The sequence below is a fragment of the Quercus suber genome, unplaced genomic scaffold (assembly GCF_002906115.3).
Source record: "Quercus suber isolate HL8 unplaced genomic scaffold, Cork oak 2.0 scaffold_790, whole genome shotgun sequence".
NCBI classification, from domain to species: Eukaryota; Viridiplantae; Streptophyta; class Magnoliopsida; order Fagales; family Fagaceae; genus Quercus; species Quercus suber.
In genome coordinates this window covers 2,820-30,163 of record NW_027070226.1, presented here as the reverse complement: position 1 = coordinate 30,163, position 27,344 = coordinate 2,820, and the positions used below count along the sequence as shown (strand labels likewise).

Here is a 27,344-nt window from a genome sequence, read left to right as displayed (position 1 = left end):
TGAGACTCATATATAGACTCATAGTAGCTTTGTCATGGGGCTTCGGAGCTAAGACAAGGATATTATATAGTCCAAGAAATCATATGAAGTTTTATTAGTGAATCTTGTAGTTTCGTAGACAAATTAATGCATTTTTTACTCATCCTTGCCCATCTTTAAGGAGTGAAAAACATATAGCAAGGTCTCTAACTCATATCTAAGGAGCGAAAAACAAATACCATTTACTTTGAAACTATGACAAACTATCCTGAAACTATGATAAACTATCAATGGTATTGAAATAGGAGATCTTGAGTTTGATAACTCTATATGTAGAACCTAAGATTTATAAATAAAATTAAGACATTTACCCTGTAAATAACAGTTCTTTAAGCCGTGTTGTATGTATTTAATTTTAAATTTTAATTAAACATGCTTAAGAGGGAACCAACTCAATGAGACCCATATTAAACAATGACTAAGTACTACAAGTAGAGGCCAACCCATCATATTAGGTGGGCTTAGGTGCCTGACACCATCCCAAGCTTTTACCCAATCTTCTTAAACGATGGGTCTTCACATTCCCCCACCCCCACCCCCCTCCTCCTGGGCAAGCGCACTGCTTTCTCTTTTCCTTGTTTATTTACGACACACTTTCCCTTTTGCCAACAACAACCCAACTATATATCAATTTAATGTTTTATGTTTGTACCTCTCCATAATGAAATAACACCTTCCATAAGAATAGCCAAACCCAAATCCCTATTTAGGCTCTCTCACACTACAACTTAACTCTTAATAGTGGGCCTCTCACAAACATGAAGGCCCACACCTTGACATTGACACCTTCCGTAAGGACGAGTGAACCCAAATCCCCATTAAGGCCCCTTGCAAGATCAAAAGTATCTCCAAATAAAATAGGCAACTCATAGTCACAAATATGTGAACTTCACAAGTATAGACCCCACATCCTTGTATGAGACCTACTCTATGAAACGAGCTACAGACAACCCAAGGGATACTTTCACCTTTACAAGACTAAATTGTTTATTATAACTTTGTTCAATGGTTTATTTTACTTAAAAATAAAAAGCTGAATAAAAGTATAATTATCCCTAGACAAGATAAAGTTCAAAGGAAAAAAACAACTGTACTTTTTTCTATTAGGATGAAATAAAGAGATCTTTACAGGCAAGTCAACCCATTAGTGGTTCAATCTTCAGGCCTAAAAAAATGTTGTTAATAACAAGCTCCTTTCAGGTAAGTCGACCAGTGGTTCAGACCTTTTAAAACTTTCAGTTGTTGCGAGCAAAATCAGCATATTTGCACATCTTGTGGACCTAGAAAATGTTCTCAAGCAGACGTTGGGGCTACATGGAGAGGGCGTGGCTTGATATCTCTACCCCGCATGTATGTCAAAAACTGTCCAGGTAGCTCTTCCAATAAAGCCTGAACCACAGAAATCTGCCCACCTGTACAAACCATAACTAACTTATTAGATGAAACAAAATGAAGAAGCTCATTTAAAAAAAATACAAGAAGTACAACGAAATGAACAAATAAGGAAATCATCAATTCCAATTGACAAAACAGATAATAGAACAAATAAGGAAATCATCAAATTCCAATTGATAAAAATAATAAGACGCTCAAATAGATGATAAAAAACATCAAGAGGTAAGATACATAGAAATCAGCTTGTTGAGTTCACATTCACACTAGATTGAAACCATGACCCCATTTTTTGCCTATAACATGTCCAATGGGTACTAGAAAATGGTGGCTCCAAAGTGTATTAGATTGTTAACAACAATATAGACAAAGACTGGGTCAAGACAGCAGTGGCAATGGCAATCCATGCAACGGCTTTGTTTAATACATTTTCAAAGTTCGCACAAACCCATTTGGGCTTTTCTACGATATGAGTAAGCAATCATCTAAAGCTTTTTTGCTAGGGGAATTCAAACCCATACTTACCCACCATCCCATGCATACGGAGGGAGAAAGTGTCATTTGGTCCAAAATTTATTGGCTACAACAAGTCTTCTAAAACTTTGACCCACAAATTTGGCATGCTTTTAAAACATATTACCAACAAGGAGAAACTTATGAATGCACAATTACAGTTAGTGCATGCTTTTAGATGTAATAACAAAAGCTTTGTTAAGACAAACAAGTGTCATTGTGTACTCACTATGTACTTCTCGCATTGGAACAAATTGTACAATGTCACGTGTTGCTACACGACCTGTAGAGCTCTCTAATCGTCTTCCATCGTCAGCATCAAGCACCTGCCAAAAATTAAGATATATTACATTCATTCAAGTGAAAATTCTAAAAGCTAAATTTCCACCATTCATTGTACAAAATAATTGAAATAAAGCAATCAAAAGAGTCTAACAGCTAAAAGGCCATTATATTAGGAAAACAAGAGTATACCTCCATTTGCGTAAAATCAGCACCTCCCACTCCTACTATGAGAATTGATAGTGGAAGATCAGATGCCCTAACCAAAGCGTCTTTTGTTTCTTGTAGGTCTGTAAGGACTCCATCCTAGAAAGATGACATTTTATTTAATTAACAAATGAAAAATTGATGGAAAGAGAGATCAAATAAAGTAACATTTTTATTCGAGAGAGCTTTGTGTATACATCCTTTGTACATAAAACCTCTCCTTTTCAATGAAAGTTGTAATTTATAATAGATAATATCAACTAAAGTAGACATTCTCTAATTTTTCTTTTTCTTTTATGAACCATGTTATTAAAACTTCTCGTTCCCTCTGGGTCTCTCTGTAGCCTAGAGCACGTAGAACCTCAAGCTTGTTTGCCTACAAGATTCTAACCTTTCTGGGTCTGTTTCTAGAAACTATGACATCTTCTTCAACATCTTGATACGTCCCAGTGATGTGAAATTCCACAATGCTTAGTTTTAAATTCATGTTTTTAATATTCAAACCAGACATTGGCTGCAAGCAGTGGCACTGAGACAAAAAATCCAAGGCTCTGCACGACATAATCTTCATTCCCAATGTGAAACCACAATGCCAAACAATTGGGAGGTAGACAAAGATGCCATTGTTTCTGGGGATGATTTGGAACTGGTTTTGCCAATGACTAAGTTGAACCTGCTGGAGACACGAAGCTGTGGTCCCAGCAGCACAGGTAATGGTCCACCAGATTTTTCAGGATGACAAGGGTACAATGGCTTCGGAGGTTGATCCCTATGCTCATGGGAATAACAACTCATCTGATTTGAAAGTAAGACCACCTAATTCAAATTCAGACCTTGTAACTGACTCAGAGAAGTGTATCGATAAAGATAAGAGGGGAATTTTACAAGAGAGTTGTGATAGGGGTAGTGATAATTATAAGACTTTTGTAGTGGATTGTGGTTGGTCCATAACTTTACAAAATTTGGAACTAGCTAATGGGAATTGGATTGCCTCATCAAAAGTAACAAATATAGAAGATGAAAATTGTGAGATGTATGTTGTTGATAACGTTCCAAACTCAAATTGGTATTGACAAAGATGATCCAGTGACTGCAAAAAAGAGATTTGTGAAGGTGTGTTATACAAAAGCTCAAATTTCCACTATTGAGGCTGTTCTTCAACCTTGCTACCCTCCATAAAAGTTCTTAGCCTAAGCTGTCCTCTAGAATTGCTTGGATTTTAGAGGATATTTCCATTATTTATAAAAGCTTTCGTACTATATCTTTTTTGTTAGTATTCCTCCAGAATGTAATTGTGCTGCTCTAGGTCTTGCTAGTGTTGCAAAAGAGAATGGGTCGGCCTTTGTTTGGTTAGAACATGCCCCTTTTTCTCTTTCCCACTGTACAACGTGAATTTCAATAAATAAAGTCTACTATCATTTCCTTTGGAAAAAAAAAAGTAGACATTCTCTTTACCGTAATAATGAGCAAAACAAAGTACTTGTTGTATGAGATGGACTGGCCGGCAATTTGTGCAGCTTTGTTGATCACTTGGCCAAATAAAGTAGGTCCTGCCAAAGCAACATTATGTAGAGCACTTGAATAAGCAGCCATGATGCCTTCAACTCCTTCAACCTATTGATAAATAAAAGAAATTAAATAATTCATCCCAAAAAATAAAAAACTTGTGGTTACTTAAAGAATTTAATGCAGTGTTCAGAATCTTATCAACTTATACTCAACAGTTGTTAACTTAAAACACATGAGAGATGCATCTTATGGTACCATCAATCATTTTCTAAGATATCTAATCTTCTGGTTACGAAGCAAAACATATGATGTTCCTAAAGTGTATTAGGTGATAAGTCAATCCATTTAATTTGCATTGAGGGCCTTTGAACTTTCTCAAATCTTTTGAGGACAAAATTTAGTGTTTGGGGTTTTTGAATGTGTTGTTAGTTGTAAGTGGGGTTTTTGAACTTTCAAAAAAAAAAAAGATTGGTTGAAAATGATGGTGATGTAGAAAATGGGAAATCCTAAGCAAACAATCTATTAAAAGTAGTAAAAGGAGAGAGAGAGAGAGAGATGTTTGTGTGCAGTATAAAGAAGATAAATATTTTCAGACAATATGACAACCAGATTCTTCAATGATTAAGCAATTCAAAGCATTATAAAGTCAGTTTCTCTCACCTCAAAGGCACCTGCACTTCCATTCAAGTTAAAACAATGTGATGTGGTCCCATCACATGTTCTTCCTCCAAAGCCCCAAGCAGGAAAGCGCCTATCAGAATCATAAAACTGAATGACCTCTCCAACCTCCAATATAGCCTGCAAGTTTAATATATTAGGTAGACAATTACTTCTTCAATCAATGATGATTTCTTTGAAGTATATGCTAACAGAAGACCCCCTAACAAAAATTTCAGAAATACAAAACATACTTTATACAAATGTCACTTTCTAAGACATGTTACACATGGTTTTTTCTCTATTATATAGCTCTTACATGTGCTACATTAAGGCCTTTTTTTTTTTTTTTGACCACCTAATTCAAATTCAGACCTTGTAACTGACTCAGAGAAGTGTATCGATAAAGATAAGAGGGGAATTTTACAAGAGAGTTGTGATAGGGGTAGTGATAATTATAAGACTTTTGTAGTGGATTGTGGTTGGTCCATAACTTTACAAAATTTGGAACTAGCTAATGGGAATTGGATTGCCTCATCAAAAGTAACAAATATAGAAGATGAAAATTGTGAGATGTATGTTGTTGATAACGTTCCAAACTCAAATTGGTATTGACAAAGATGATCCAGTGACTGCAAAAAAGAGATTTGTGAAGGTGTGTAATACAAAAGCTCAAATTTCCACTATTGAGGCTGTTCTTCAACCTTGCTACCCACCATAAAAGTTCTTAGCCTAAGCTGTCCTCTAGAATTGCTTGGATTTTAGAGGATATTTCCATTATTTATTAAAGCTTTCGTACTATATCTTTTTTGTTAGTATTCCTCTAGAATGTAATTGTGCTGCTCAGTCTACTATCATTTCCTTTGGAAAAAAAAAAAAAAAAAAAAAAGTAGACATTCTCTTTACCGTAATAATGAGCAAAACAAAGTACTTGTTGTTGTATGAGATGGACTGGCCAGCAATTTGTGCAGCTTTGTTGATCACTTGGCCAAATAAAGTAGGTCCTACCAAAGCAACATTATGTAGAGCACTTGAATAAGCAGCCATGATGCCTTCCACTCCTTCAACCTATTGATAAATAAAAGAAATTAAATAATTCATCCCAAAAAAAAAACTTGCGGTTACTTAAAAGAATTTAATGCAGTGTTCAGAATCTTATCAACTATACTCAACAGTTGTTAACTTAAAACACATGAGAGATGCATCTTATGGTACCATCAATCATTTTCTAAGATATCTAATCTTCTGGTTACGAAGCAAAACATATGATGTTCCTAAGTGTATTAGGTGATAAGTCAATCCATTTAATTTGCATTGAGGGCCTCTGAACTTTCTCAAATCTTTTGAGGACAAAATTTAGTGTTTGGGGTTTTTGAATGTGTTAGTTGTAAGTGGGGTTTTTGAACTTTCAAAAAAAAAAAAAAAAAAGATTGGTTGAAAATGATGGTGATGTAGAAAATGGGAAATCCTAAGCAAACAATCTATTAAAAGTAGTAAAAGGAGAGAGAGAGTGAGATGTTTGTGTGCAGTATAAAGAAGATAAATATTTTTAGACAATATGACAACCAGATTCTTCAATGATTAAGCAATTCAAAGCATTATAAAGTCAGTTTCTCTCACCTCAAAGGCACCTGCACTTCCATTCAAGTTAAAACAATGTGATGTGGTCCCATCACATGTTCTTCCTCCAAAGCCCCAAGCAGGAAAGCGCCTATCAGAATCATAAAACTGAATGACCTCCCCAACCTCCAATATAGCCTGCAAGTTTAATATATTAAGTAGACAATTACTTCTTCAATCAATGATGATTTCTTTGAAGTATATGCTAACAGAAGACCCCCTAACAAAAATTTCAGAAATACAAAACATACTTTATACAAATGTCACTTTCTAAGACATGTTACACATATGGTTTTTTCTCTATTATATAGCTCTTACATGAGCTACATTAAGGCCTTTTTTTTTTTCTTTTTTTTTTGGGGAAAAGTAGATAGTGAGAGGGGGAGGATGAGGGTGAGCTTTGAACCATAGATATGAGGCACCATAAAGAAAGCCATTACCACTAAGCAATCACCTAAATGCTTATATTCTGCTTTAGTTGGGAGTAAATGCACCAGCGAGCGAAGTTTGATATGTAAAACAATCAGCTTGGTCATATTAGGTCATGACAGACATAAAAGACAATTATTTACAGACATTTGCATTGACCAATTCAATGTAAAATCTAAGTTTTCTTATTCTAAAAGCAATTTCCCATTCCCAAGTTGTTTTATGCCTCAAGAACCCATATAGGATTAAAACTGCATGGGGGAAGAGATGCCATTCAGTCCAAGAATCTCTTGCACCTAATGTTTAGAAAAATACAAACATACAAGTGCCAGAGAAAAGCAACCACCCTCTTGGGAGCACTAGAGGATGCACAGCCTTACCCGTTGATAAGAATTCAGCCGACCAGAAGGATCAATGTAGTGTAACGAATCTGGATTCCGAGGGTTTCCATTTGAGGCTAAAAAATATATTGAATATTCAAAGTATAAATAAGTCATTAGCCAAGTCATTTAAACCGAGGAAAAAGAGAACCAAAAAAATCCACACATATAAAATAAAACTATATAACTCCTCTAGAATGTGAAATAATTTACCTGTAAAGTCAATAGCAACCATAAAGTTAAGCTCAAATCCACTAGAAATATAATCCAAAAAGCTATACTGTTGCTTTTCACAAAATTGATCCACAAACAGCTGTCCCTTCAAAACCTATATTGATCAATTAAAAAGGAAATCCAAATTTAAACACAAAGACTAAAAATATTTTATTTAAAAATAATAATAATAATTACAAGTATGAATAAAGTACCTTATCACGACCATGATGAGAAGATGGTAAGGTGAGATTTGCACCACTTCTTTCTTTATGAAATTTTTCCAAGTCTGCCACTGATTTCTGGAGCTTACTGATTATTTTAAGATCAATATCATCTTTTAGTAACAAGACTAAATCGTGAAAACTGAAAAAAAACAAAAGGTGAAAAGTGAAAATAATACAAAACAAATATGGACATCAAGAAATTTAACTTACCCAATAAGCACATGATTGCCATTGCTATTGAAATCAAAGCACTCAATAATTAATGGGTTATCCTGTAGCAAGTCAAATTGCATATGCCATGTGAATCTTCAGTAATTATCAAAATAACAAAACATCATATAATTATAATCTAATAGGAAACCAAGAATTATAAATTGACAAGCTTACCTTACTTCCAAACTGCTGTACACTCAGGCATAGGGGTTTCCAAATTGGATTCAAATTGTTCTTCACCACTTCAGTCTTGAATATTGGAACAGAACCTCCAGCCTCAACGATTCTAGATATTCTTAAAAAAGGATCCTAAAATAAATGAAGAAATTTATAAAATAAACACAATTAAGAATATGTATACTTACGTAACGTTAAACATTAAGGTATCTACTTTGCAAATACATACACTTTTAGAGAATAGGTCCTTGTTATCCAAGTGGGAACAATGGACTATCATCTCAACACAACTCCTCGAAGCAACTGTTTCCTCTGCATGGATAGTGAGTGCCCCAAAGTTCCTCAAGCCCATATGCCCATTTTTGATATGGAGATTTAGGGTTAAACTTCGAGTTTGTTTAGTCACTATCTGCCATGAGAATAAAAAGAAAGAATTGGAGGAAAAACAAAAACCAAAGTTTAGTATATGTAAACCAAATTACTCTGAAAGAATTAAGCCACTAATTACATTTGAAATGTACTTTTTCACTACATCAGTGGTGGTCTAAAATACGATGCTCAAAATCTTAAAATAACATTAACATAGTGAAGTAGCTCTCCCAATTTTCTTTCTGCCTTTGAAATTTTTTAACAAGAATATACTGAAAATTAAAACAACTTTATACTCAAATTTCACTAGCTTGAGGGATATACATGATATAATTTCAATGAGCCCAACTGAAGACAAGGGGATATACCTCTGATAGAACACAAGTGGCCTCTCCAAGAAATTCTTGATCCTTCAATTTTAGCGTCTGCAAGGCAACAGAAATAAAATTTCAAACAAAAAACTTCATCATCAACTAAATCTATTAGATTATTCTGGATGAGGTGATAACAAATTAAAATTTATATAATCCTTTTTAAGTTGTTGCCTTATTTTCTCATATCTATATATGGTTAAACTGCAACAATCTTTAAAAGTATCTATCAATTTATAATGGATATGGTTAACCAACCAAATTTGGCTTTTTTGTGTAATTGCTCCTAGTAAATAGTATGTCCAGCGCAATAAAATATGCATTCCATGCTTGGTACAAATTACCATAATTACAACCATAGAGTTAACAATTATTAAAAAAAATATAAACATCACAAATATTACTTGGCGGGCTTCAAATTGAGTTTCAACTAAATTGTCTCCTACTTTTTTTTTTTTTTGATGAATTACTTTCATTTCTTATTTGTTATATAACCTCTTTACTGTATCAGGGACAAATTGCCACCAGCGACAAATCCAATTTAGTTATTTTGAAAGTTGTAAATGCAACACACACAAAAAATAAAAATAAATAAAAATCATTTCATAATAATTTTGAGCAAGTGCTTTCCCATACAATTATACCATGCATAGTCGCATCTATGCCTATTGTCAAATTGACTTTCTCTGAGATTGTCTAAGATATATAACACACTTAATATAAAATATTCATTTATAATTGTTCACTAATAACTTTTGTTTCCACTTCAATGTTTTTGAACATGGATTGACAAATTTAGTGTTTAGCATACCCACAAAAATATAGTGTGATCTTGTGAATACACATTTCTTACGTTAAAACTAAAAAATGTGGTTAAAAGTTTTATCTTGCATATTGCATTATTCAAAACTTGAAGATTGGCAGAGATGCTACAAGAAAACTTAGCATGTACACTTTTATGTATGTAATTTATTAATAGAGCAAAATAATTGAACAAACACAACATAAAAAACATGAATTAAAGTAATGGATACTTAAAGTGCAGAAATTGATATATATACCTTCACAGGTATATTATGATATTTTGTATCCACATCATACACATGAAAACTGGAGCCAAAAAAAAAAAAAGGGGCAAGCATGAGCCAATCAGTCAAATTAAAACATCACTTAGAGTAAATCAAGACATATCTAAACAAAGATAAGCACTTAAAGCAATTTGTAAAGCTTACACCAATGGCTGCACGATCTCGAACTGGAATGCAACTGTAACTTTTTCTATCCATGCAGGATTCAAACTATTCAGTACAACCTCAGTGCGACCTAACTCCTCTAGTTTACCATCTATTTTCTTTGCATACACCACAGCCATGGGATCACTCTAAATGAAATAAAGTATATATTAGCAAAAACCATAGTAAGACTATGGCATGCATGCATGTCATATAAGCACATAAACAAACTACCAAGGATTGTCGAACTTAAGACCTTTAGATATATGAGAACATTTATTAGAAATAGCAAACCTCCTTAAGTATGGGACCATCCCCATAAGAAATGTCATTTGAGAGAGGTGATTAGTAGGCAGCCAATTTTTTTTGGAGAGGCCGAATTCCAGACTTGAATCCACAAATTATAGTAAGTTTCCATGTGTTATTTAGTAATAAGAAAAACTCCCAGTCTAGCAATAGCCATTTTTTTAAAGCATTTTGCATGTGTTATTTAGTATGGCATATCCTTACTAGCTTAGGTTGGGTGGTAAACTACAAATAAGAAAAAAAACAATTTCTCACTTTAGTAGGTGAGTTGTTGTCTTTGATTATCAAAAGATGAAACAAGTTGGCTTGAAAGGTGTATGTAATGTGTCTTTATTTTACTTATAGGTCATAGGCTTGTATTTCTTGTTTCCTTAGTTTTGAATACTAGTATTGGTTGGTATTTCATTCTATATAAGGACTCCCATCATTTTCAAGGGTACAAAAATGCAAGTGAAATATGAAACAAAAGAGGAAGTGAAGAGTGGTATGGTGTGTGTAGCAAATGAAGACTTATTACATAATATTTGATAAGATACATCATTCCTGATTGCAAAATTTATTATTCTAAAAAAACTTCCGCTATGAAAAATCTCAACAGAATGTGATTCAAATCATTACTTCCCAAACCTAGTCAAGTATAGGAAATATGAAGGGCAAATGAAAACAAAACGACTCGAACTTCACACTAAAACAAAAGGAGGGAGCACAATGTTTGGATGAGCTTTTTTTCGTTGACAAATTAAAAAAAAAAAAAAAGTTGTGTAAAAGTACAATTGAATCCAAAAAAGAGTAAAGTTTTAAAAGGTTGTACATAAACTGATGGTAATAATATGCTGGCATTATAAAGTAAAAACAAACAGACCCTAGTAAATTACCAAAATATTTAGCACATTGAGAAATTATTGCATGACCTTGTAATTATCTCACTATAAAATGATGTTATCTATAGAGATGAATACCTTTGAAGTGATATCACGATCAAGCAAGTTAGATGCTGATAGAGATAACTGCAACATAAAATTGAAACACAAAAATGCATAAATACATAATGAGAAACCACAAAGGGCTAACGTATAGAATAATATGAAAAGAAAAGACAAAATAGAAGAGCCATTGACGTAAATTGAATAACAATTCCAGTGTCAAAATACACAACACTAATGATCCGATCTTGAGTTAAATTATATCATGATGCATGATTGCTTAGGAGCTTTATAAAATGTCACTCATAAATGGTGAAGGGGTGAACCAAAATACTCTGTGATGTCCATTAGTTGGAGATAGAATAAAGGTACTTCAATACAAGCAAATGAATATAGATATACAATATTACACACAACAAACAAAATTTTGGAATCAGTGCTTTTATCTGATGCTCCATCTTTGAACTGGCACCACAAAATGGGAATCTTGCTAATGTTCCCCTTGGGGGAGCATTTTGTAGTGCAACTTTAAAAAGAGTTCAGGTGGGTTCATTGATGTGAACCTAAGGTAGAAACACAGTAACTCAACCATATAAAGAACATGCAAACACCAACATCTTGAAAAGAATTAACATGTATGAAAAAGATCTGTTGCTGTGAAACAACGGAACACAGTGGAAACCTAACTATACTATCTATTCTCAAATTCTGAGAAACCGTTCATAGATGATATGCCAAAGTGCAGTACATAATGGATCACCATGTTAATAACATTTCCCTGGCTTGCATGCCCTGGCCATAGTGTAGTACATAAACTCCAAGCTTGACAAGAATGCACGTTTGGTATACTATAACAGTGATTACATTGTAATAGAAATAACCATTACAAGGAATAAAAGTAGATGAAATGTAATGATTATTCATATTCATCAGTTTGTTGATAACATAGGAATAGAACTGTGGAATTGCATCATATTAGAAAATTTTCCTTAAGTACTCTTTTTAAAATGAATTATATATTTACACTTTTTGTGAATCTTGCTTTCCTTCTTTTTTTTTAGTAATTTCTGAATCTTGCTCAACATTCTATTATCTATAACTGTAAAAAGAATATAGAATTAATATTATTGTTTATTGTCAAACTTAATATTTTTATAAATATAAAATAAACAAACAAAAAAAAAAAGATAATATCTCCATGTTCCATGTTCGCACCAAAGAGAGAGGGGGAGAGCGTGTTGCTTTTCTAGGAATAGTTGATTGGTGCTAGCATTCTTCCTAGTTGAAATGGAGAATTAAAAGAAATTTAAAACAATGAATTTTCCAGAAATTGAAAACAATAGAACCTCATGAAGTGCAATTTTGGTAGAACAATGGGAAAAGAGGGGAAAAATGCTTATCAATCAAGACTCAATAAGGAAACCATGAAAAACAATGGTAGAGAGAAAGAGGAAATGGGGAAAGGATACATGGCTATTGGTGAGGAAGAGCACGTGTAGTGGCTTGGAGCTTTTTGGGAAATTTATATTTCATAATTATTAAGTAGGTTAAGAAATAGCAGTTACACTCATTTTGGTAAGGAATAATTATTCTTTGTTTTAAAGAATAGTCATTCCAAATGAATAACTATTCCTTATAATAAAAACACAACCAAACAATTGAATGATTATTTCTAATGAATAGTTATTCCATTATAGAATCTATTACAGTGTATCAAACATGTCCTAAGGTAAAACACCATTGAAATAAGAAAAAATCCTTCCACTATGCAATGATAATTAATTCGATATGTCTATGTACAACACAAACCACACAAATGAATACAAAATTATTATTATTATTATTTCTTTGTTAGGTCCAATAGCGGACATTCCAAAAATCTTTTATGACTGAGTTACATGCCTCACATTTATTTGAGCAACAATGATAGCAACAAATTAGTATCACTAGAGAACTTTTCCTGAACAAGAAATCTTTCACTTATAAGAATAACCATATTTATGTTATTCTTGTTCTCAGTACTATTGTTTTCAAAGCAACATCCAATGTAATGAATTAATAATCAGGTAACATGTATCTAATTCGTGAATCATATTATTCTCGTTAAAAATCAGGTAACATGTATATAATTCATGAGTTAAAATATTCTCATGATGAAATCAGAGACCAAGTTCTACAACAAGAATGCAGTGTAGTTCTCTCCCAAAGATTTGTCATGCTCTTAAGTATGAAACTCTCAGCCAAAGAAATCCCCAGGATGCAACCTCCACTACGTGTCAAAGCATTTCTCATGCTCTAATTCACTGTGGAATTAAATAAACCATCATTCAAGATATTCGAATCAAAAGTATTGTATATTAAAATTTCAGTCCACCTATAATTTGTAGGAAATTGAAAACAATCTCAAGCCCTGTAAATCTTGTCCCTTCAGTATCAAAATTCTAATAGCAATTACCATAGATAATAATCTAATAACATACTATACTAACTTGTTCTACTGGTTTATTTTGCTTAAAAAAAATAAGCATGATCCTATTCCTACCTAAATAAAAAAGTGTGACTTTAAAAAAGTGTACCTTCTCTTTTAGGTTTTTTTTTTCCTTAAAAGCAAGCTAGACCAAAATACATTGGTACACATTTTTTCACAATTTTAACCCAGGATAAAATCAAAAACATGTGGCAGAGTGTGTACTACTAAGCATTACACTAAACATTAAAATTGACACAGTTAATACAAACACAATAAGCACTAGTAAATCTAACAAACATTAAAAAAAAAAAAAAAAAAAAATATACAAACACAATAAGCACTAGTAAATCTAACAAACATTTAAAAAAAAAAAAAAAAAAAAAAGAGCAAGTGAAATAAATAATTCAGGGAATTGACTAAATTGGTCTGAGTCGGACCCAGTGTGGGGTACAGAATAAACAATAACACAGTTGGTACACATACACATCAAATATTGATATAATACCTCAATTTGAGTGAATAGAGGTTGAAGGCCACGGGACCTGTAGAAGAAGTCAACGGCGTCGTTGTGACCACCATCGTTGGCACTAGTGGGCCTCTGTTGGGCCCCACCCACGGCCTGCTTTCCTCCCTCCAAATCTGAAAAGCAATGTCCCATTCTCTCTCTCTCTCTCTCTTCTGTAAAACCCTAAAAACTGAAACTTTTCTAATTCTTTTTTTCTCTCTGAGTCTCTATAAAATTTCAGAAGCAATTTTATGTCACGCAGCCCGTGTATTTCACAACTCACAATAAATAGGTGAAAGATATTACGCGTTTGGAGGTTAGGGATTCTTTCTGATTGTTATGTGTATTTGGCAATTTAAAGGGAATTTCAGGAAAAGGAATTTTGGTTTTGTGTAGTAGTAGTTTTTTAGTTGAATATACACTAGTAATAGTGGTATAGTATTCAATTTATTCACAGGGTCTTATTTCGTGCGCTGAAATCAACAATGCGTGTTTTCAAAAATAGAAATTATGAAGTTGGGACTCTTTTTCCTCAATTTCTATTTATGGGAGAAGCGTATGCGTAGGTTGTTGGAATTTGAAATCGCGAAAGAGTTTTTTCTCAACAAAAAACAAGAATTCACGAGAAAGGCGAGAGATATAAATACTAATATAAACGGAGGGGAGAAGAAAACTTCTTTTTTTTTTTTTTAAATATAAAAGGAACAGAAAATGAAGAAGAGAAATTGCTAAGAAAGAACTTGGTAAAATTCATTGAGTATTCTTGAAAGACCAAGAGGGATATTACGTGTGTGCGTGCGTGCGCGTGGCATATGCTGATGATATAGAGTATCAATCTCATCACTCACCTCGTGCACCATTTTGATTGGTTAAAATATCGAGCAGTTCTAATCGTGAACGGAATATAAGCATGGTTCCGGCCATTAATACGGTCCGGTTATGATTAAAAACCGAAAAATAACCAAAAAAAAAAAAAAAAAACCGGAATGAACTGAAAACCGGACGGTTGAACCGTAAAATCGGAACCGGTATGGTTGAACCGTTTATTGGCCACTCTGTCTTTACGCCACTGACGAGAGCCTAACAGTGGGACGGCGTTGCTAGGTTCTCAGCCTAACACTAGGACAGCGTTGGCAGGTGGTGGGCCTGGTGGCACCATTGATTCATTGACATTTGCAAACTGGGGTTGAAGGCATGGGACACAGAGAGGAAGATGTTGAAACTTGAAAGCTTGAACAGGGAGGAAGAGGTTCAAACTTTAGAGAGCTTGAACAGAGAGGAAGAGGCTGATCTCCAAATCTGAAAAGCAATGTCCCATTCTCTCTCTCTCTCTCTCTCTCTCTCTCTTCTGTAAAACCCTAAAAACTGAAACTTTTCTAATTCTTTTTTCTCTGAGTCTCTATAAAATTTCAGAAGCAATTTTATGTCACGCAGCCCGTGTATTTCACAACTCACAATAAATAGGTGAAAGATATTACGCGTTTGGAGGTTAGGGATTCTTTCTGATTGTTATGTGTATTTGGCAATTTAAAGGGAATTTCAGGAAAAGGAATTTTGGTTTTGTGTAGTAGTAGTTTTTTAGTTGAATATACACTAATAGTGGTATAGTATTCAATTTATTCACAGGGTCTTATTTCGTGCGCTGCAATCAACAATGCGTGTTTTTAAAAATAGAAATTATGAAGTTGGGACTCTTTTTCCTCAATTTCTATTTATGGGAGAAGCGTATGCGTAGGATGTGGGAATTTGAAATCGCGAAAGAGTTTTTTCTCAACAAAAAACAAGAATTCACGAGAAAGGCGAGAGATATAAATACTAATATAAACGGAGGGGAGAAGAAAACTTCTTTTTTTTTTTAAATATAAAAGGAATAGAAAATGAAGAAGAGAAATTGCTAAGAAAGAACTTGGTAAAATTCATTAAGTATTCTTGAAAGACCAAGAGGGATATTACGTGTGTGCGTGCGTGCGCGTGGCATATGTTGATGATATAGAGTATCAATCTCATCACTCACCTCGTGCACCATTTTGATTGGTTAAAATATCGAGCAGTTCTAATCGTGAACGGAATATAAGCATGGTTCCGGCCATTAATACGGTCCGGTTATGATTAAAAACCGAAAAATAACCAAAAAAAAAAAAACAGAATGAACTGAAAACCGGACGGTTGAACCGTAAAATCGGAACCGGTATGGTTGAACCGGTTATTGGCCACTCTGTCTTTACGCCACTGACGAGAGCCTAACACTGGGACGTCGTTGCTAGGTTCTCAGCCTAACACTAGGACAGCGTTGGCAGGTGGTGGGCCTGGTGGCACCATTGATTCATTGACATTTGCAAACTGGGGTTGAAGGCATGGGACACAGAGAGGAAGATGTTGAAACTTGAAAGCTTGAACAGGGAGGAAGAGGTTCAAGCTTTAGAGAGCTTGAACAGAGAGGAAGAGGCTGAAAGCCTGAAACTTGAAAGCTTGAACAGAGAGGAAGAGTATTTGACTATAGAGATCTGTAAAATGAAGAGTTAAACTTGAAGTGGGTATTAGAAAGACGTGATATAGAAAAAAAATATTTTAATAAGATATTGGAAGACGTGGGAAACATAAAAATATTAGCAGTGGCTGACTTTTTTTAAAATTCCAAGTACCAACGACAATGGCTGGCTTTTTGAGTTTTGGGGTTTCTAAATCCACAAGTTTCTAATTTTTTTTAATCATTTTTTACTCCCTCAACGTGTCCATCATTATCATTTCTTATTTAATGTTTTCTTGTCTTGTTTTATGGTCTTTTCACTTTATTTATATATAACTTACAAGTTCATTGAGTTAGGTATAAACTAATTAATTACTTTTTTGTTGAATATAAACTAACTAGTTACTATTATCATTTATAACTATGCATAACATTTTATATAGATTTTCGCCGGTCAAAATGGATAATTAGACATAAGATTCCAACTATATAATTAGTTGTTAACGTTTTCAAACTACATTTTTTACTAGTATCTCGAGTTTTAAAGACTCGATTTTGGCTTATAAATCGAGTCTCAAATGCTCGATTTCCGTGGTCTAATCATACCCGATGTGACATATTTTTTCACGTGGTGACCACATGGAAATCGAATTTTAGAGATTCGATTTATTACCCTTACAAATAAAAACAAATCAGAGAGGAACCATAACATCAGAGAACAACCCAGAGAAAGAGAGAAAGAGAGAGAGAGAGAGAAAAAAAAAATAGAACGAGAAGAACCTAGAGGAAAAAAAAATACCAAAACGAGAAGATCGAGATCAGACCACCGTGCGCGAGGACCACCGCGCGTGACCCAGGCTGCGTGCCAACCCAGGCCACACGCGAGCCCCGGCCATGCCTGGTTGGTGAGGTGAGCTCTTTCTCTCCCTCTAAGCTCTTTCTCTCCTTCTGATCTGAGTCTCTAGGATTGGGATCGCCTGGCTGGTGAGGTGAGCTCTTTCTCTCCCTCTGATCTGAGTTTCTAGGATTAGGATTGATGTGTTTGGGATTTCTAAAATTTGTTTTTGGGTATTTTGGCTTGTATATGGACTTAGAATTTTTTTAAATTTTTTGTGTTAGAAATCAAGTCTTAGAAACTCGATTTCCATGTGGTCGCCACATGAAAAAATATGCCACATCGAATATAATTAGGCCATGAAAATCGAGCTTTTGAGACTCGATTTATAGGCCTAAATCGAGTCTTTAAAACTCGAGATGCTAGTAAAAAATATAATTTGAAAACGTTGACAACTAATTATATAGTTGGAATCTTATGTCTAGTTACCCATTTTGGCCTTTCACCAAATATTAAATTTTATAAACATTCAAAAAAAAAAAATATATATATATATATATATTTATATTATTTAAAAAAAAAAAAAAAAACCGGAATGAACTGAAAACCGGACGGTTGAACCGTAAAATCGGAACCGGTATGGTTGAACCGTTTATTGGCCACTCTGTCTTTACGCCACTGACGAGAGCCTAACAGTGGGACGGCGTTGCTAGGTTCTCAGCCTAACACTAGGACAGCGTTGGCAGGTGGTGGGCCTGGTGGCACCATTGATTCATTGACATTTGCAAACTGGGGTTGAAGGCATGGGACACAGAGAGGAAGATGTTGAAACTTGAAAGCTTGAACAGGGAGGAAGAGGTTCAAACTTTAGAGAGCTTGAACAGAGAGGAAGAGGCTGAAAGCCTGAAACTTGAAAGCTTGAACAGAGAGGAAGAGTATTTGACTTTAGAGATCTGTAAAGTGAAGAGTTAAACTTGAAGTGGGTATTAGAGCATTCCCATCAGGTGTGCCAAATGCCAAATATTTGGCATTTGGCACACCAAACACCAAAAATTCTCACTCATGAGGTGTGCCAAATGCCAAAACATTTGACACACATGAACAGTTCCGTTCTATAAATGCCACGGTACGGCAGAAATGCCATTTGTAAAAATTAATTTTTTAATAATTTTCTCTCTCCTCTCTGGCATTTTCTCTTCTTTTTTCTCTCTCTCTCTCTCTCTCGTCCGCCCCTCACTTTTCTCTCAGCCCTTCTCTCTCCTCTCTCTCTCTATCTCAGAGTCTCCCAGGCGCGCCCCAAGCTCTAGACTCCGCCGCCGTGCCTCGTCCCCTCCGTCGTCGAGCGCCTCGGTGACGCCAAACAGGCCGTCGGCGACACCGCCCAGCGGTTCTTCCTCACGCTCAAGCAGCTCTGTTTGGTTTGGGATGGGTTTGATGGGTCTCCCAAGCTCTGGACTCCGCTGTCGTGCTCTCCGGCGACCACTTCAAGCTCACTTCAACACCGGCCTCGTCCCCTCCGTCGTCAAGCGCCTCGGTGATGCCAAACAACCCGTCCGCGACACCGCCCAGCAGTTCCTCCTCACGCTCAAGCAGCTCTGTTTGATTTGGGTTTGATGGGTTTGATGGGTCTCCCACCTCCAACGCATCACTTCCACACCGACCTCCCTCTAGCCACGTTTTTCTGTGTTTTTTTTTTTTTTTTTTTTGCTGTGGTTTGATGGGTGAGTTCGGATGGGCAGTGGTGGTGGTGTTATGCTGATTTTGGTGATTTGGTTGATTGGTTGATTTTGGTGGTTTGGTTGATTTTGGGTTTTGGGTTTTGGTTATGGTTGTCGGCGGTGGTGGATTGTGGTGGTTGTAGGGGTGGGCTATTATGGGTAGTGATGGTGGTATTGTGCTTTGGGCGGCGGTGATGGTGGTGTTGTGCTTTGGGCGGCGGTGGTGGTGGTGGGCTGTGTAATATAGATTACTGTTTGAAGTTTTTTTTTAATGATATTTTAATGTGTGGTATATATTATTTTAATGTTTAGAATAAAAAAATAGAATACCTGATAAATAGCATGTTGTAAAATGATGTGCTAAAATGATAAAGTAGGTATTTGATGTATCAAAATGACATTTTTTATGAAAGAACTGATGAAAATGCTCTAAGGAAGACGTGATATAGAAAAAAAATATTTTAATAAGATATTGGAAGACGTGGGAAACATAAAAATATTGGCAGTGGCTGACTTTTTTAAAAATTCCAAGTTCCAACGACAATGGCTGGCTTTTTGAGTTTTGGGGTTTCTAAATCCACAACTTTCTAATTTTTTTTAATCATTTTTTTACTCCCTCAACGTGTCCATCATTATCATTTCTTATTTAATGTTTTCTTGACTTGTTTTATGGTATTTTCACTTTATTTATCTATAACTTACAAGTTCATTGACTTAGGTATAAACTAATTAATTACTTTTTTGTTGAATATAAACTAACTTGTTACTATTATCATTTATAACGATACATTATATAGATTTTTGCCAGTCAAAATGGGTAATTAGACATAAGATTCTAACTATATAATTAGTTGTTAACGTTTTCAAACTATATTTTTTACTAGTATCTCGAGTTTTAAAGACTCGATTTTGGCCTATAAATCGAGTCTCAAATACTCGATTTCCGTGGCCTAATTATATCCGATGTGGCATATTTTTTCACGTGGCGACCACATAGAAATCGAATTTTAGAGACTCGATTTATAACCCTTATAAATAAAAACAAATCAGAAAGGAACCATAACATCAGATAACAACCCAGATAGAGAGAGAGAGAAAAAAATAGAACAAGAAGAACCTAGAGGAAAAAAAAATACCAGAACAAGAAGATCGAGATCAGACCACCGTGCGCGAGGACCACCGTGCGTGACCCAGGCTGCGCGCCAACCCAGGCCACACGCGAGCCCCGGCCGTGCCTGGTTGGTGAGGTGAGCTCTTTCTCTCCCTCTGAGCTCTTTCTCTCCTTCTGATATGAGTCTTTAGGATTGGGATCGCCTGGCTGGTGAGGTGAGCTCTTTCTCTCCCTCTGATATGAGTTTCTAGGATTGGGATTGATGTGTTTGGGATTTCTAAAATTTGTTTTTGGGTATTTCGGCTTGTACATGGACTTAGAATTTTTTAAAATTTTTTTGTGTTAGAAATCGAGTCTTAGAAACTCGATTTCCATGTGATCGCCACGTGGAAAAATATGCCACATCGGATATGATTAGGCCATGAAAATCGAGCTTTTGAGACTCGATTTATAGGCCTAAATCGAGTCTTTAAAACTCGAGATGCTAGTAAAAAATATAATTTGAAAACTTTGACAACTAATTATATAGTTGGAATCTTATGTCTAGTTACCCATTTTGGCCTTTCACCAAATATTAAATTTTATAAACATTCAAAAAAAAAAAATATATATATANACCGGTTTTTTAAAACCATGAATATAAGTTTGAATACCCTTCTTTTACTTTGTTTAAGTATGATGATAAAATTGATTTAGGAAATATTTTATAAAAAATAATTAATTGTCTTGATGGTTTTTTATATTTCACATAAAAGTTATGTCAAGATTTATTTAAAATAATTTATTAACATCTGTTTTGAGAAAAATTCACATCAGTCTCAACAAACTAATCTAAGGTTAAAAATATAATTAAAACTCCATAAAAAACCCACACATCAATTTTAGCAAACTACCAACAAAAAACCTCGCTACATACAACAAGATACTATTCTCGCTACTACTAATAAAATCTTTTTTTATTCTCTTTTCTCTCTCTCCTCACCCCCATGACTCATTCTCTCTCGTATGAATTGATCAACATCAATCGGTGGTTGGCTATGGTGGATGTGGTGGTTGGTGATGATGGTTGGGTTTACATCGATGTTGATTGGTGGATCCATGAGGTTGTGGGGTTTTGTAGGGTGGATGTTGGGAAGTAGTTTTTGGGTTTTATTCTATTTCCTTCTCTCTCATCTCTCTTGAATGCAGATTGACAAAGATGGGATGCCACAGTGGTTTGTGATAGCTTGGGTTTGATATGATTTGTTAATTAATGGTGGTGGATGGGTTTCAATGGTGGCCAACCATGATTTGTTTTTCTCAAAAAAAAAAAAAAAAAAAAAAAGACCCATGATTTGAATTTCTCCCAATGATCTTATAACTATTTAATAATTACAAAAGAAAAGTCTTAGCATGAATGCAAGATAGCATTAGAGGAATTTGGACCAGAAGGGCCAGTTCTTTTTATTCTTTTCCTTGTTTTTTTTTAAAGGGAAACAGAGCCAAGTCAGTCTTCTTCTTCTTTTTATTTTATTTTTTATTTTATTTTTTAAGCCAAGTCTTTTTTTTTTTTGGAGAAACAAGCCAAGTCAGTTGAGTGAACAAGTAATACAACAATTAAAGTAAACATATTTTTCCCTTTTCTCTTCTTTGAAGTCATTCTATATCATTTACTCCAGCAACTACGTACGACGAGCCGAGATCTATATTTCAATATAATAGTGTGTTATATTACACATTTGACATTCCAAAGTCTTTAATACAAAAAATAACAACCAACGTTGTAATTAAGTTTTAAAATCTAAGGTTGATTGCTAAGTTTATTGATAGTTCATAAATTCTAATAGCTGAGAAGAAGCAAGGAGAGAAAAGTGTCAATTCTTGATCTTATAGTTGGGTTTAATTTGAGGGTTTCATCGTAAAGTTAGAACAAAAAATTTTATGAAAAAATCTGGCATAGCCATGAAGCTTACGTACATGTGAGGTATAAAAAAAAACTTGCCATGATGCAGGCTTTGTGAAATTCATAAGAAATGCATGGCTATTTAGCGAGGAATTTCAGAGAGCAACGTAAAAGTAAAGGCAACGGCAAAGAAAGTTGTGACTAATTTTGTTGATCGAGGCAACAAAGACATTAGCACTTTAATAAATGCAGAGAAAGAATTGTGGAACGCATTTCAGGGAGGTATGTGAAGGTGAAGCAACAATTACTGTACTCTTCAAAAATAAAATAACATATATTTACCGGAAAAAAAAAAAAAGATAACAAATATTTATAATTAGATAAATGGGAGAGATAGGAAATAAAAGTAAATAGTGTTTGGAAAGAAATGGATTTTTCAACGACTCAGTTGTTGTGAAGTGTACCTTTTAGTAAATTACTATTATTATTATTATTATTGTAGTAGGTAGAAAGTGGGGGAAAGATATGTAGGGTTTCAACCGTATATATGGGGGGACAATAATAATGCCAATACTATTTAGTTATAACTTAAACCCCTATTACATGTAGTAAGTTGATGTATTATCTCATTGTCTTTTTAAAAAATCATTTTATTATTATAAGTATGTCCTAATCTCATATGTCAGATATAAGGATCATCCACAAAATAAACAAGTATCATTATCAGTAAAAGAATCTATAAACACACCAAAATAAGCAAAATGACCAATTATTGCATGAATAAAGTTTGGTTTCAAACTAATTTAAAGCTATCTTTTTTTTTTTCTTTTTTAACTCATTACGTGATGATTTATAAGATTTTATCCATGTGTATTATTTATATAAGATTCTACTATGTTTCTTGATTGACACTTTTTTCATAAAGAATTGTATAAATGTAAAATTAATAAATATTAGTTTAATTTATACGTAGCTCACTTATAGTGATCCACCATCAAATTACATAAAATATCAATACTGTTTCCATAATATTTCTTTCACGAATTATGAAGAAATCTCAATCTCAAGTTTGTTGAGATTTGTATTCTTAAAAAAAAATATATATATATATATATATATGTATGTATGTATGTATGTGGGGGGGGGGGGGGGGGGGGGGGGGGGGGTTTGCTACTGTGGTTGGGATTCGGAGTGGGTTTGAAGTTGGAAGGTTCCTTTCCTTTCCTTAATTGGTAGTGCTTGGTTGTGCAGAAAAGGACTGAGAATTAGGAAAGGCTCAAGTAGCACCTAGGGTCGCCACCACGCCACCAAACCCATGGCTGATCTACCACAATCCAAACCCACAACTGGATTTCACATTACCTCATTCTTTGGTTGTTGATTGTTTATCTCTATCTCACTCTCTTTTGTTAATAACGTTGCTAGTTGTTTTGAGATTGTTGGTCTTCTTGTAAAAATTGGTTCACAATTTTGAGTTGTTATGAGATTGTTGATATTGATATAGATTAAAAGTGATTTCATTGAGCAATTGATCTGTGTGCTATTCCTGTGTTTTGTTATCAAAGAAGTTCTTAAGCAATAAAAAGCTCTAACTTTTTTATCTTTGTTATGTTTGTTTTTCTCTAAAAATGTGTTTTTCTAACGACAAAGGGAGAGATGGGTAATAAATCTCTAACAAAAGGCACCTCAGGTGGGCAAAGTGATAAGTTTTGAACCACGGGTAGACAAATTGCAAACGGGCCAAACTTCAATTGGGTTTGCTATAATTATCCCTAGGAATAAACTTCATATATTATTTTCGGTTTCTTTAATAGCAAACTATTTGAAAGTTGAAACAATAGCAAAAGATAACAAATTGCCATATCTTGCATAGAGTTATACATGAATCCATAAGGTTCTTTTTCTTCAAATTTTTTCCTACAGCTACGTTGAGGTTGTCCACAAAAAATAAGACAACTGAGTAAGATAAAGATTTACTAAAAGACTGTAGAATCAACAGTTGTAGCAATCCCATTACATGTACTTCAAAATAAATCAATCGACCAAGCATATTATGGAAATATAAATTATAAACAACAAATATTAACAACCAATTGCCCTTTTTTGTCTGTACAGTATCAATTTGTAAGTTCAAGACTTATACACGGAACAATGCAGTCATAAGAGAAATTACCTACCATAATATACTCAACAAAACCCAAACTGATGGCAGCAAAAACCAGCAAGGCGTTGTGACTCGCAAGGACCAAAATCAAGAAGATCGTCTCACAAACCAAATAGGAGATAGGAGGCCACATTAAAGAATATGGGGAAAAGTTTTTAAGTCGAAGAGTTGTGAGGAAAAAATCATGGTGAAAAAATTAGGGATAAAAAAGAAGAGGCATATGTATATTTTTGCTCAAACCAACTAGGCTTTACTCATAATGTGCAACAGCTAGTTGATTATCATAGCTTTAGTGGGGATATTTTGCAAAAGAGAATGGGTTTAAAACAAAGTTTTAGTCTTTAGAAAGAGGAATCTTGGTCATCATGGCAAAGTTCCTTCCTGAGTTTATGTGAGAACATTCGGCAAGCGTCCATGCTAAGATCAATGGCAGCTGAAAGTGCTATGAATAAGGCAGCATCAGCCATACAAGTTACATGCTGCACCCCTACTTGTACAACAGGCTTGCTAACTTTTCCTTCACCTTCCACAGTTGAACCCATCACAAACCCTTTTACAGGTGACCTTGAACTCAATGCAGAATCTCTAATTAGCCTACTATCAATGCAAAATTGGCCACCCTTTTTGCTACTCATTGTAGCTTCAGCAATGGGAATGCTACTAGTTGGGCCATTGTCAGTAACAAGCTCGAATTTGTAACCTAGGCCATCAATAGGGCCTCTCTCTCGCCATGCCTCGAGACGTCCCCATGGCTTCCAACTGCTAACGGAGAACCCATTAGGGCGAAGAATAAGCCAAGCACCCGGATTTGATCGAGACACGCGATCAGTGCCTGGTGAAGGTACAAATGGAGTGATCATTGAAGCAGCAGCCACAGGTGAACCAGAGAGATCGTATATCATTATCATCCACCCTTTTCTTTCCCTTCCTGATCGTTCCTTGTCTCCAGAAAAGGTTCTCATCCATCCTCTATTAGTAGTGTTGGTAAAATCTGATGGGAGAGACCTGGATTTACATAAGAACAAGAGGTAAAAATCATAAGTAACAAAATTCAATGTAAGTATTAGAAGTTGTTAAATAACATAACATGGCTAGTACGAGCATAGAAATGTTAAACATGAATGCTGATACCAAAAGAGATGTATATAAAGAAGTACAATTCAATGATGAGAAGGTAGCCACAGTATAATTTTAAACAAAATAGAATAGCAGAAAATGATACACATACCCAAAATTTTAAGAATAAGGCTTAATTGTAGTTGTTGTTATTACAATAGATATATATATATATATATTGCACATGGAAAGAAATCCAAAGTAGTTGTGTTTGAGAGATTTAGAGTTTGACCAAATCGGGGTTAGGCAACTATAAGGCCACCAATATTTTATTAAATTTCTGGTTTATAATTTTAGTTATTATGAAACCATAACTCAAAACGATGGAGATTCATCCCACATGGCTGTAGATAGAATGGAGAAAACTTCGGAAATAAATAACAAAAGAAGAACATCAAGAATATATATATATATATTATTGGTCGGATTTTCCTTCTCAACAGCCTAGTGAAGAGAAATAATGTTGAGCAAATTCATGAATTAACATCCAAAAGAAAGGATCAATAAAATCTTAAAACAAGGTATTGCTATAGAAAAGCAGACAGTTGTAGTTTGAATTTTGTGTTTGACCAAAATTTATAATTTTCATCTACGGAGTCTGAGTAACAAAAAAATTATATTAAAACAAACGTTAAGGCCAGTTTAGTACGCGAGTTTAACAGATGTTTTTATTTTTTAAAAGACATTACATGCTTCTTTTTTTTTTTTACTCTTAAAAATGGTTGTTTAACCGCACTTAACCGATCGGCCCTAATATTCTGAACATGGAATAAGATCTAACCACTCAAATCCAAGTTGAAATGTCAAATTCTAAATTAGCATGCCAACTTGTTGATAAAGACTCTTGGGAAGTGAAAAAAAAATAAAATAAAAAGGTGACCTGACCTGGATCTGGAGTTCCGGTCCGCACTAAACTTGCAACTGAAAACCGGTTGCCTAATATTGTGCTGAATCTGGAAAACAACAGGGCTACACTCAGGTTCACCGCCGAACTGGAAAACGAAGCGGGGATCCGGTTCCGAGCGGAGCAGTATATGTATCCTAGCCGAGTTATTCCCCAGCTTCATCCAACCATTCTGGAACACTGTGGGCCGGGCCTGAGCTCCCTCCAAGTCTACACTGATGTTGACCCGGCCCAATAACTTTCCGCTGGAGACACCGCATGTACGCCCCATTCTGCCCGTGTAGACCGACACACGGAGAGTGATGGCCTTCCCTCGGCGGAGAGCGGCGGGGTCTAGGCTAAACCCGGCGGAAGCGTCTGAGTCAGGCGGGGAGTCTCCTGCAGGTGTGGTAGTGCAGAGTGGAACAAGGGCAGTTTGGGTTTGGGAAGGAAAGTTCTTTATCCGAAGCTTGCAGAAACAGGGTGTGGTTGATGGGTGTACACCTGTACCTGCTGGTTTCGTTGCTTGAGGTAGCTTTAGAGCCAGTGATTCCACCATTAACCGAACGAACGCACACGGATCCATAGTATAGCTATATCAGTACGTAGTTACGACTGTTATGAGCAAACAAATACGATGGTTTAGTGCGCGCTGTTGTGGATTTATTAATGGAACTTCTAGAGCCAGAGCTATAGCTAGAGCTAGAGGGCGGACTTTGGGAGCATCTATCTATTTATCTAGCTGGCGTTTCAATATAAAGACCAGAACGTTTATAAACTATATTTTTAACGTTGCACTCTCTCTCTCTCTTTCTTTGTCTCAACTCTCAACTCTGAAGAATGCTTGTACCGTGTTTAGTTTAGTAGGGTGGTACTCTATGCATGTGAGCAGTATCATTTCCTTATGGTAATAGTTGCAACACATGAAATATTAAGTTATGCAAAAATATTAAGTTTATCACTTAGCTGCTAGTACAGAAATATGATTGGAATATTAAGAAAGAGCACTACTATCAGGTGTGCCAAATGCCAAATATTTGCACACCAAACACCAAAAACCAATCCTCATCAAGTATTTCATATCTCAAAAATTATATCACACAACTACAATACCGTCTCAAATCTGACATGGTA

At 34.9% G+C, this 27,344-nt stretch overlaps 2 protein-coding genes across 6 annotated transcripts; both read right to left on the bottom strand.

Moving 5' to 3' along the window:
* Positions 1-1,008: 1,008 nt before the first annotated feature.
* On the bottom strand, positions 1,009-15,318 carry LOC111996816 (protein BONZAI 3). 5 transcript variants are annotated; one of them, XM_024028816.2, is made up of 16 exons: positions 14,035-15,318; positions 11,096-11,143; positions 9,831-9,979; positions 9,660-9,708; positions 8,596-8,652; positions 8,088-8,267; positions 7,856-7,990; positions 7,679-7,740; positions 7,457-7,553; positions 7,242-7,356; positions 7,029-7,105; positions 6,220-6,357; positions 5,506-5,667; positions 2,419-2,532; positions 2,174-2,270; positions 1,009-1,451 (listed from the first exon to the last, which is right to left on the bottom strand). In XM_024028816.2, the coding sequence occupies exons 1-16, from the start codon at positions 14,185-14,187 to the stop codon at positions 1,333-1,335; spliced, it is 1,752 nt and encodes a 583-aa protein (XP_023884584.2). In that variant the 5' UTR covers positions 14,188-15,318; the 3' UTR covers positions 1,009-1,332. The 5 variants fall into 5 exon arrangements, with proteins under 5 accessions (XP_023884584.2, XP_065623366.1, XP_065623362.1 ...); XM_065767294.1 differs by lacking the exon at positions 5,506-5,667 and adding an exon at positions 3,889-4,047; XM_065767290.1 differs by lacking the exons at positions 5,506-5,667; positions 6,220-6,357 and adding exons at positions 3,889-4,047; positions 4,603-4,740.
* Positions 15,319-24,077: 8,759 nt separating this feature from the next.
* LOC112008917 (uncharacterized) lies at positions 24,078-27,047 on the bottom strand. Its single transcript, XM_065767286.1, has 2 exons — positions 26,213-27,047; positions 24,078-25,216 (listed from the first exon to the last, which is right to left on the bottom strand). Exons 1-2 carry the CDS (start codon positions 26,794-26,796, stop codon positions 24,553-24,555), a joined length of 1,248 nt encoding a protein of 415 aa, XP_065623358.1. The 5' UTR covers positions 26,797-27,047; the 3' UTR covers positions 24,078-24,552.
* Between the last annotated feature and the right edge of the window lie 297 nt (positions 27,048-27,344).

What these genes read in the sequence shown, in the direction of transcription:
- LOC111996816 (XM_024028816.2), bottom strand. Translation starts at nt 14,187, where the DNA reads ATGGGACATTGCTTTTCAGATTTGGAGGGAGGAAAGCAGGCCGTGGGT. An exon ending in GGTTGCTATTGACTTTACAG is followed by an intron (nt 7,106 to 7,241) that starts GTAAATTATTTC and finishes TATATTTTTTAG; the next exon opens with CCTCAAATGGAAACCCTCGG. An exon ending in CTGATTTTACGCAAATGGAG is followed by an intron (nt 2,271 to 2,418) that starts GTATACTCTTGT and finishes AATTTTTGGCAG; the next exon opens with GTGCTTGATGCTGACGATGG.
- LOC112008917 (XM_065767286.1), bottom strand. Translation starts at nt 26,796, where the DNA reads ATGGATCCGTGTGCGTTCGTTCGGTTAATGGTGGAATCACTGGCTCTA. An exon ending in GACCGGAACTCCAGATCCAG is followed by an intron (nt 25,217 to 26,212) that starts GTCAGGTCACCT and finishes ATGTAAATCCAG; the next exon opens with GTCTCTCCCATCAGATTTTA.